Source organism: Cebus imitator, unplaced genomic scaffold, assembly GCF_001604975.1.
Source record: "Cebus imitator isolate Cc_AM_T3 unplaced genomic scaffold, Cebus_imitator-1.0 Scaffold94, whole genome shotgun sequence".
In the NCBI taxonomy this organism is placed as follows: Eukaryota; Metazoa; Chordata; class Mammalia; order Primates; family Cebidae; genus Cebus; species Cebus imitator.
The window spans coordinates 1,908,597-1,920,595 of NW_016107409.1; the positions used below are offsets into that span (position 1 = coordinate 1,908,597).

An 11,999-nucleotide genomic window follows, 5' to 3' on the forward strand; every position below is an offset into this window, starting at 1 on the left:
AAGGGAAGGGAAGGGAAGGGAAGGGAAGGAAGGAAGGAAGGAAGGAAGGAAGGAAGGAAGGAAAGGAAGGAAAGAAAGAAAGAGAGAGAAAGAAACAAAGAAAGAACAAAGCCTATGTAACATATGGGACACTATAAAGCAACCAGATATTTGAATTTTTGGTATCCTAAATGGAGAAGATAAAAATAAAAGGGTTAGAAAACACATTTAACATAATAATAGCTGAAAACTTTCCAAGTCTAGCAAGAGATTTAGATATCCAGACACAGGACGCTCAGACAGTCAGATATAAAACTGATACAGATACAAAACAGATACGATACAAAAAGGTCTTCTGCATGAAATTATAGTCAAACTGTTAAAAGTAAAAAACAAAGAAAATTCTAAAGATAGTAAGAGAAAAGCATCTAGTCACCTATAAGGGAAGTAGTATCAGACTAATGGGATTTCTCAGCAGAAATCTTACAAACCAGCAGAGAATGGGATGATATATTCAAAGTGCTCAAAGAAAACCAACTGTCAGCCAAGGATACTATACCTAACAAAGCTATGTTTCATAAAGGAAGGAGAAATAAGGTATTTTCCAGAAAAGCAAAAGCTGAAGGAATGTATCACCACTAGACCAGTTCTACAAGAAATGCTTAAGGGAGTCCACCTAGAAAAAAGGGACGATAGCTATTGTCATGAAAACACATGAAAGCATAAAACTTACTGATAGAGCAAACACACAAATGAGGAAGAAAAAGAATTCAAATGCTATCATTACAGAAAGCCACCAAACCATAAGGATAGACAATAAGAAATAAAACAAAGAACATCAAAACAACTAGATGTCAATTAATAAAATGACAGAAATACAACCTCACATATGAACAGTAACTTTAATGTAAATGGATTAAACTTTCTATTTAAAAGACACAAACTCACTGAATGAATTAAAAAATATGACCCAATTATATGCTGTCTACAAGAAAGTCATCTCACTGTAAAGACACATACAGACTGAAAGTAAAGGGATGGAAAATGATAATCCATGCAAACAGAAGCCAAAAGTGAGCAGGAGTAGCTATACTCAGATAAAACAGATTTTAAGTCAAAAACAATAAAAAGAGACAAAGTCATTATATAATGCTTAAGGGATCGACTCAGCAAGAGGATATAACAATTCTAGACATATATGTACCCAACACTGGAGCACCCAGAAATATAAAGGAATTATTGTTAGATCTAAAGGGAGAGGGGGAGATAGACTCCAAGAAAATAATAGCTGGGGACTTCAACACCCCACTGTCAGCATTAGACAGAACATCTGCACAGAAAATTAACAAAAAAACACTGGATTTAAATGACACATTACACCAAATGGACATAACAGACCTTTGTAATACATTTCATCCAACAGTTACAGAAAACACATTCTTATCAACAAATGAAACATGAAACATTCTTAAGGGTAGACCATACGTCAGCATACAATACAGATCTCAACAAATTTTTAAAAACTAAAATTATACCGTTTATTTTCTAATAACACAATAGAATAAAACTAGAAAGCAGAACAAGATGAACTTTGGAAACTGCCAATACCTGGAAACTAAACAACATGCTCCTGAATGACCACTGGTAGAGGGACAAATTAAGGAGGAAATAAAAAAAATTTTTTGAAACAAATTAAAATGGAAACACAAAATATTAAAACCTATGGAATACAGCAAAAGTAGTGCCAAGACGGAAGCTTAAAGCAATAAATGTCTACATAAAAAAAGCTGAAAGACTCTAAATAATCTAGCAAAGCACATCTCAAGGAACTACAAAATCAAGAACAAATCAAATCCAAAATTAGTGGAAGAAATAATAAAGATCAGAGCAGACAGCCAGGTGCAGTGATGCACATCTGTAGTCCCAGTTACTTGGGAGGCTGAGGTGGGAGAATCACTTGAGCCAAGGAGTTTGAGTCCAGCTTGGACAACATTGCAAGACCCCATCTCTAAAAAAATAGAAGATCAGTGTAGAACGAAACCACTACCTAATCAAGAGAAGAACAAAGGAGATCCAAATAAACAAAATCAGAAGTAAAAAAGGAGATACTACAACTGATAGCACAGTTACAAAGAACATCAGAAACTATTGTGGAAAACCTATAATAACAAACTGAAAAATCTGAGGAAGTAGATAAATTCCTGGATACATACCACCTACCAAGATTGAATCAGGAAGAACCAGAAAAGATGAACAGACCAATAGTGAATAATAAGATTGAATTAGTAATAAAGAGTTTTCAAACAAAGAAAAGTCCAGGACCAACAGCTACACTGACAAATTCTACCAAACTTTCAAGGAACACCAATTCTCCTCAAACTATTCCAAAAACATTGAAGAGGAGGGAATTCTAACTCATTCTACAAGGACAGCATCACTCTGGTACCAAAACCAGATAAGGACACAAGAAAAAAAAGAAAACTACAGATTAATCCCTGATAAACACAGACAGAAAAATCCTCATCAAAGCACTAGCAAACTGAATTCTGTATACACCATGATCAAGTGGGATTTACACCAGGAATACAAGGATGGTTCAACACAGACAAATCAATAAATGTGATACACCATACCAACAGAATGAAGGACAAAAACTGTATGATCATCTCAATAGATGCAAAAAATTTTTTTTAAAATTCAGCATCCCTTCATGATCAAAACTTTCAACAAATTAGGCACTAAAGGAACATACCTCAACATAATAAAGACCACCTATGACAAACCACAGCTAACATCAGGCGTAAAGGGGAAAGTCTGAAAACCTTTCCTCTAAGAACTTGAATTAACAAGCATGCCTACTTTCACTGCTCCTATTCAAGATGGTCCTGGAAATCCTAGCCAGAGCAACCAACCAAAAGAAAGAAATAAAAGGTATTCAAATTAGAAAAAAACAAACGAACAAAAAAACCAGAAACAAAGTCAAATTGTCCCTCTTTTCAGATGACATGATCTTACATGTAGGAAAATCTAAAGACTCCACCAGAAAACTCTTGGATCTGATAAATAAATTCAGTAAGTTGCAGGATACAAAATTAATGTACAAAAATCAACATCACTTCTATACACTAATAATTAACTAGCTGAGAAAGAAGCTCAAAAGGCAATCATATTTACAATAGCTACAAAAGAAAAAAAAAAACCCTAGGAATAAATCTAACATAACAGATGAAAGAGCTCTGTAAGATAAAACTACAAAACACTGATGAAAGAAACTGAAGAAAACACAAACAAATGAAAAGACATCCAATGCTCATGAAGTCAAAAAATACCATTAAAATGAACATACTGTCCAAAACAATTTATATTCAGTGCAATCCCTATCAAGATACTGATGTCATTTTTCACAGAAATAGAAAAAGTGATCCAAAACTTTATATGGAACCAGAAAATAGCCTGCACAGCCAAAGCAATCCTAAGCGAAAAGAACAAAGCTGGAGGCATCACACAATCTGACTTAAAAATATACTGCAAGACTATAGTAACCAAAACAGCATGGTATTGGTATAAAAACAGATACTAGACCTAAGGAACACAATAGAGAAGCCAGAAATAAATTTACAGCCAAACGATTTTTTTTTTAATGGTGCCAAGAACATACATTTGGGGAAATGATACCCTTTTCAATAAATGCTACTAGGAAAACTGGATATCCACATGCAGAAGAATGAAACTGGATCGTATCTCTCATCTTATATTAAAATAAACTTGAGATGGCTTAAAGACTTAAATGTTTAAGACCTGAAACTATGAAACTACTGGAAGAAAATATAGAAGAAACACTTGAGGACACTGGTCTAGGCAAAGATTTTATGCTAAGACCCTGAAAGCACAGGCAACAACAACAACAAAAAAGAAAAATAGAGAAATAAACTAAGAAGCTTCTGCACAGCAGAGAAAACAACCAACACAGAGTCAACCCTCAGAAAGGGGGAAATATTTTCAAACTATTCATCTGACAAAAGACCAATATCCAGAATATACAAGGAACTCAAACAACTCAACAGTAAAAAAACAAATAATCCCATTAAAAGTGGACAAAGGATATTAATAGATATTTCTCAAAAGAAGAAATATAAATGGTAACAGGTATATGAAAAAATGCTCTATATCATTAGTCGGGGAAATCCAAATCCAAATTACAATGAAATCATTTTACTCTAGTTTGAATGGCTATTATTAAAAAGACAAAAAAAAAATAATAATGATGCTGGTGAGGATGCAGAGAAAAAAAAGCCCTTATACACTGTTGGTGGAAATGTTAATTAGTATAGCCATTATGGACAACCATGTGGAAATTTCTCAAAAAACTAAAAATAGAAATATCATACAAATGAGCAATCCCACTACTTGGTGTTTTTCCAAATGGAAGAAAAATCAGTATATTGAAGAGATGTGCTTTTCCCACATTTACTGTAGCGCTACTGACAATAGTAAAAATATAGATCAACCTAAGTGTCTATCAATGGATGAATGGATAAAGAAAATGTGGTATATATACACAACAGAATATTATTTTCTACTTTTTTTTTTTAACTTAAAATCATGATTCCCTATTTAATTTCCTTCCAGCAAGTCTCTCTTCTCTCTACTTTATGGACTTTTTTCTGCTCCCCACCCCTTACCTCCCAGCTATCCTGTTTCTCAAATGAAGGCCAGAAAATATGAAAAATAAATGTTTCAAGGATGAAAGTACATTTAATGAACTGGGCAGTTGTAGCAGCATCCTTAGAGATAGATCTTACAGGAGATGACTAATGCCCATCTTGTGCTCCCTGGTCAGGCTCCAAATGGAAATAAATCATTCCTCTTAGTAAGCAGCCATATCTAACTAGAAAACAGTCATTAACATAATAAGAAACCTTTATGTTGATAGTCCTTTATCCCCTACTTACCCCTTAGGTAGTTTTACTTGTCTCTCTCAAGAAAAATGAATAAAGCACAAGGAAATCTCAATAGAGAGGAAACAGGAAATTTTTATAACCTTATGTGACTAGGTGAGAGGCACTGGGGCAGTTTCACTTTCCTTTCTTCTCCTTACCAGCTAGGTTTTGAAAAAAGCAAGACTGATGGAGCCAGTGTTCTGTGCTAATTATAATCATTCAAATGATTAACCATCACCTTTACAGTCTTCTTGGTAATTAAATAACTAACCAGCAACATTACCCTTTTTCATTAGAATAATTAACTTTTATACAAATATGAACAGAAAAATAATTTATTTCAAAACCATCAGTAATAAATGTCACAATTTTAGCGACTGAATCTTTCTAAGGCTTCATAGTATGCAATATACTTTTTTTCCCCCCCAGGACGGAGTCTTGCTCTGGTCACTCAGGCTGGAGTGCAATGGTGCGATCTTGGCTCACTGCAACTGCCGCCTCCCAGGTTCAAGCAATTCTCCTGCCTTAGCCTCCTAAATAGCTGGGACTACAGGCATGTGCCACCACACCTGGCTAATTTTTGTATTTTTAGTAGAGACAGGGTTTCATCATGTTGGCCAGGCTGGTCTCGAACTTCTGGCCTCAGGTGATACACCTGTCTCGGCCTCCCCATGTGCTAAGATTATAGGTGTGAGCCACTGTGGCTGGCCATGTGTAATATACTTTTAAATCAAGGAAAGAACTATGGTAAATTTTCAAAATATGATTAAAAATATGTGAATACTGAACCGTCTATTAGGGAGCCTATTGGGGAAAAAAAAGCTGAATGTGGCCAATGAAAGTGATTATTCTGAAGGAGGGTAGACAGAAATGTGCACCAAGCTACATTTGGACCATTTATATTGAAATCACTATTATTAGCCAACTTAAAGATTGAGAATGAAAGCATGAAGAAGGAAAAATAGAGCAAAATTAGTAATAAGCTCTTTATGATAAACTATTAATTTACACAATGGGAGAAAGCAAAACAACAAATACCTACACATATACACTTTTGTATTTCCCATCTTTTCCAGTATTTGAGATCAGAACTTCATAACCATAGATCTCTGGTATAGTACTTTCATCTGTTTCACCATTAATGAGGCTGGAAGGTGGTGACCAGGTAAGTACTACCGTCCTTGCCTGGATGTCAGAGGCCTGTAAAAATAGAATATTTAAAAGTTCTTTGAAACAACTGTAATGTATACAATGAGCAGTGAACTAGCTAATGAGGTTTCAAGATTAAGTAAAATGTATCTGTATATACTTAGATAAATATGGCTCACAAATATAAACCTACCCACTGTCAATGAGATATTTGTTGTGGGTTCCAGAACAAATGAGATGTGTTTCACAAAAGTTTAAAAACCAGTTCAGGCCTTTCAAAAGTATTAGCATAGACACCATATGTAGTCAAAACAAAAACAAAAACAAAAACAAAAACGGGATTAAAAAGACCATTGCAACATATTTAAAAGGGTTCATTTCCTTAGCTTAGAAAATGCTTTTACAACAGAAGATGACAAAACCTCAAGAGAAAAATGAGCAAAAGACATCAACATCCAAAGAAACCATAAATATAAATGGACAACATATAAAATGATGTATATGTAAAATTGCATTCATAAATATATGTAAATTAAAACAAAATCCCCCTTTTCATCTATTGGATGGGGAAGATTAAAAAGCTAATAATATCTAATGTTAAAAACTTGGAGAAATGTCACACTCTAAGTGTGGTACCAGTATATATAAGTTTATTCCTTTTGTACAGCAACTAGATAATCATTATAAAAATGTAAGACATGTTTACTTTTTGATTGAGAAATTCTATATCCAGGATTTCTTTTTTCAGGGTAATATCCTATAAACTTAACATATGAATACAAATATATGCACCTAATGTTCATTGCAGCATTATTCACAGCAAAAAACAAGAACTATAGCGCACTGACTACCTAAATGGTGGTACATAATACAGTCTCTGAACACATTTTTATGCAACTGTTCAAAAAAGAATGAGGTGGACATACATGTGCTAACATCTGAAGATTTCCTCAATATACAGGTGCTATGTAATAGGAGAAAAAAGTGAAGCTGGAAAGCAATACATATATTATGACTGCAGTTAACTTTTATAAATCTGCACAAAATGTCTGAACATGTACTGTACAAATGTACCAACTGTTATTTTTGGGGATTTTGTGTATGTGTGGAGAGATGCAGAGAAAGTTGTGACAGAAAAAAACAGGTGGTTTCAATTATGTTTTGTGTATTTTTATACTACTGGAATAATTTTATGAGTACATGTTACTTTTATAAGACAAGCCTAATAAAGCAAAAAAAAAAAATCTAGAGATTAGATAATGTTTAAAGATTGTTAAGAAGGGTACAAGATTATATGTAGACATTTATTTAAAAGCTTGCTTTAAAATCATACACGTTTGACGACTACTTTAGTATTTCTAAAACCAAACCAATAACCACTAGGATGATAATTACTCCTATCTTGAATTAAAGTAAAATAAGTAATCTCCATACAATTGTAATATTCTATCCTTCTGAAAGTTCTTAAAGTCTGAATAAATTTAAAAAACTATTACTGTAGGCCGGGCACAGCGGCTCATGCCTGTAATGCCAGCACTTTGGGAGGCCGAGGTGGGCGGATCACGAGGTCAAGAGATCGAGACCGTGGTGAAACTCCGTCTCTACTAAAAAATACAAAAATTAGCTGGGCGTGGTGGCACACGCCTGTGGTCCCAGTTATTCGGGAGGCTGAGGCAGGAGAATTGCTTGAAACTGGGAGGCAGAGGTTGCAGTGAGCTGAGATCGCGCCACTGCACTCTAGCCTGGCGCCTGGTAACAAAGCAAGACTCTGTCTCAAAAAAAAAAAAAAAAAAAATTACTGTATTTATTTTGCTTCTGTGAAGTCATAGGAAATGTAATATTGTATTCACTGTAATACCATCTTAAAGTCTTGGTACTGGGTGTTTCATTTACAATGGACTTAAAAATAATTCCTTGTATTATCCAGTATATAGCTGGCTATTAACCTGAAACTGAGCAGGTTTTTTTTTTTTTACTTTTTTTAAAACAAACTGTTACTATATGTGTATGTATACCTTAAGTGTCTCTTGATTTTATGGGATGATAATAGTTGTGTTAAACTTTGACAACACGAAGTTGTGGACTATGAAGGTGAGTCAGTAAACAGCATTAACTGGCATCTACTTTATTATTAGTAGTAGTAAAGATGGGGTCTTCTATGTTGCCCCGGATGGTCTTGAGCTCCTGGCCTCAAGCAATCTTCCTGCCACAGCCTCCCAAAGTGCTGGAATTACAGGTGTGAGTCACTATGCCCAGCCTGGCACCTAGTTTATGAAGCTTACTTTATCAGGATTTGTGGGGAGTATACGCAGCAGAGAAAATATTAAATAGGGAAGCTTGATGTGTCACTAATTTGCCTGGTGATACTCAACTCTCAACCTTTTAGGATTCTAGGCATCATCTACAAAATGAGTGGCTGAGTGAGAAGAACTATTTACCAGAGTTACACAAATAAAGTATTTTTAAAAGCCTTTTATTTGGAAATAGATTTAGATTTAAAGAAAAGTTGGGAAGACAGTATAGAATCCCTGTCTATCCTTTACCCAGCTTCCCCTAATGTTAACATCTTATATAACCATGTACTTTTGTCGAAATTAAGAAATTAATATTGGTAAATACTGTTAACTAAGCTTTTAACTAGACTATACTTTTAATTATTAACAGACTTCCAGGATACTACGTTGAATTTAGCAAACATAGTTTCAAAAATAAATTTTAAAACATTTTAAATGCTAATTTCAACTTAAAAAATTATTATTAATTTTTTATTGAAATGGGTCTTAACTATTGTTGCCTAGGCTGGTTGCGAACTCCCAGGCAGAAGCAATCCTCCTGCCTCAGCCTCTTAAAGAATTGGGATTACAGGCATGAGCCACTGCACTGGGCCAATTTCAACTTTTTCAATTTGCTTTTCCAGAAAATCTTTTCGTCCTAACTTATTCTATTAAAAAGATGTTTTATGGCCAGGCGCAGGGGCTCATGCCTGTAATTGCAGCACTCTGGGAGGCCGAGGCAGGCAGATCACTTAAGGTCAGGAGTTCAAGACTAGCCTGCCCAACATGGTGGAATTCCATCTTTACTAAAAATACAAAAATTCGCTGGGCATGGTGGTACATGCCTATAATCCCAGCTACTCAGGAGACTGAGACCAGAAAATCACTTGAACCCAGGAGGCAGAGGTTGCAGTGAGCCGGTATCGCACCAATGCACTCCAGCAAACAGCAAGACTCTGTCTCAAGAAAAAAAAAGATATTATTACTTGCACATAAATGTTAAGACACAACAAAAAGAGTGATTACATTGGGGTAAGATGTGGAAAACTTCATAAGTGAATGCTGAGTTGAACTTTTAAAGGATTTGGATAAGATAAAATTTGGTAGAAAGAGGTAGGTTATTAATACAGGAATGAGTAATTTATATTCCCAGTCTTGTAACTGAAATCTGGTAGTCCAAGGCATATGCATATGTATTTTAAAAATCTTCTAAAAATGCTGTTTTCTGTTGTGGGTTTCAGGTGAATTATAAAGAGTTGCATAGAATAAAAAGAGGTGGACTTCCATATAGATACCATAAAATTCCTGTGTGAAGACTGAGGTAGTAATTGTGTGTGGATATGCAGTGGTAAGGGAGAGTGGGGAAGAGTGGATCCTATAAATGTACAGTGAAATAATAAAGCTTGGAGTATTAATCCGGTATGGAGAGAATGAAAGGTAAAGAAAAAATAAAAATGATACTATAACCCAGGAAAACCTGGATGGATAAGTGTTTACTGATGGAAACAATGAAAGGAAATAGAAACAAAAGAGATCTAACCTAATTCCTTCTTCATTCTAGAGGAATGAAGAATATGATAAAAGTATAGACAAGAAGATCAGGAATTTGGTTTTCTAAAGTTGCTAATGATATATTCAAACTTGGGTATTGTTTTTTTCTTTTTTTAAGACAGAGCCTTGCTCTGTTCTACCAGGCTGGAGTGCAGTGGCACAATCTCTGTTCACTGCAACCTCTGCCTCCGGGGTTCAAGCAATTCTCCTGCCTCAGCCTCCCGAATAGCTGGGACAACAGGTGCATACAGCCATGCTGGGCTAATTTTTTGTATTTTAGTAGAGACAGGTTTTCACCGTGTTGCCCAGGCTGGTCTCGAACTCCTGAGCTCAGGCAATCTATCCGCCTTGGCCTCCCGAAGTGCTAGGATTACTAGTGAGCCACCATGCCCAGCCCAAATTTGGGTATTCTTTAGCATGTCTCAGGGGTTACAGTTCTACAGGAACAGATGAGTAATTAGGATTGAAAATATAGATTTGGAAATAATCTGAACTCTGTCTTCTAGTTGTATGCTAACTTTAGAAGTAAAATTCGTCTTTATATCCATCTCGATTCTTACAACTACCACCTAAAGGAGGCAAAACTGGCTAAACTATCTTCATTTTATGAAAGGAACATATTCAGAAGGGTTAAGTAACTTGTCTGAGGTCACAGAACCGTTGACTAGGACCTGAATTGCTCAGTTCTTTTCCTACTACACAGTGATCCCACCCTGAATCCACTTTTAGGTGGTAGCTGAAAATAGATACGATTGTGTAAAAATATGCCTAAGAACTGATAAAGATGGTAATAGGAAAAAATTTAAAAAGTTGTTTTAGGAAGTGGCTGAATTATATCAATACATTTTAATTTCCGAGGCAGATTGTGGGCAGTGAACAAAACTACCCTTGAGAAAAACTGTCCATTGGGTTAAATTAAGTATCTATCTAGGAAGCTAAACTGTTAAAAGAGTTCAAAGCCATATATGGTTGTATGAATTTTGACAAAGATTGCAGAAGAAAGAAATGAGAGTATCTAATTTCCGGATTTCCAAAAATATTAAAGTAGAATAAATATCAATGTTTGATCCTTATCTCTCAGGAGGTGAGAGAATAACTCTGAAGATAACTCAAAGGCTGAGCCTAAGGAAACTTGGAGTTAGATAGTACTTTTAGTAACCATAAAAGGTAAAGGGAAGGGGTAATGATTCTGAAAGTAAGAAGGTAATGAGTAAAAACCATGACATATTTAATTTCAAGCACTACTGAAATAAATGGAAATAAAATCCAGTGACATAAATGTCAGATTTTCACAGAAATGAGACTAAGAACAATTTCAAAAAAGCACAAATAAGAAGACAACACTTTCAACATAGTTAATTATTTCATGCATGTGAGGGTATACAATAATATTATTCTCCATTTTTTGATACAAGAAACATTCAGAAAGGTCAGGTGACTTGTCATGGGTCACTCAACTCTTAAGTACACAGCTGAGACTGTGAGACTAGTGCATGTACCACATTCTCCCCTACACACTGCACTCTGGTCACATGAGTGATCTTTTCTCTTTTTCTTTCCTTTTTTTCCCCTCAAATGTGCCATGCCCAGTGCTTTTCAAATGCTGCTCACTTTGCACTACTGTTCCCATACTTTCTTCCCCTGTCCATAATGCCCAACCACTACTTTTCTTTCAAATATCAGTACAATAATCCTTCCTTAGAAAAATTTCCCTGATTCTATCTCAAGGTTTAGTTCTCCTATTATACACTGACTGCTCTCTTTTTGTTCTGGCACTTCACAGTTACAATTTAACATTCAGAGGGCTGGGCGTGGTGGCTCATGCCTGTAATCCCAGCACTTTGCTCCCAAAAGTGGGGGAAGTGGGAGATCACCTGAGGTCGGGAGTTCGAGAACAGCCTGACCAACATGGAGAAACCCGTCTCTACTAAAAAGCACAAAATTAGCCCGGTGTGGTGGCACAGTCCTGTAATTCCAGCTACTCAGGAAGCTGAGGCAGGAAAATAGCTTGATCCCAGGAGGCGAAGGTTTAGGTGAGCTGAGATTGAGCCATTGCACTCCAGACTGGGCAACAAGAGTGAAACTCGGTCTTAAAAAAAAAAAAAAA

General features: G+C 35.5%; 1 protein-coding gene across 4 annotated transcripts in view; it reads right to left on the reverse strand.

Annotated features, from left to right (window-relative positions):
- Nucleotides 1-11,999, reverse strand: part of FNDC3A (fibronectin type III domain containing 3A) — a 197,212-nt gene that overhangs the window by 45,272 nt on the left and 139,941 nt on the right. For all 4 annotated transcript variants that reach the window (XM_017535917.2, XM_017535918.2, XM_017535920.2 and 1 more), the window contains one exon: nt 5,962-6,119. In XM_017535917.2, the coding sequence (XP_017391406.1) occupies nt 5,962-6,119 (158 nt within the window). The remainder of the gene's footprint in view (nt 1-5,961; nt 6,120-11,999) is intronic.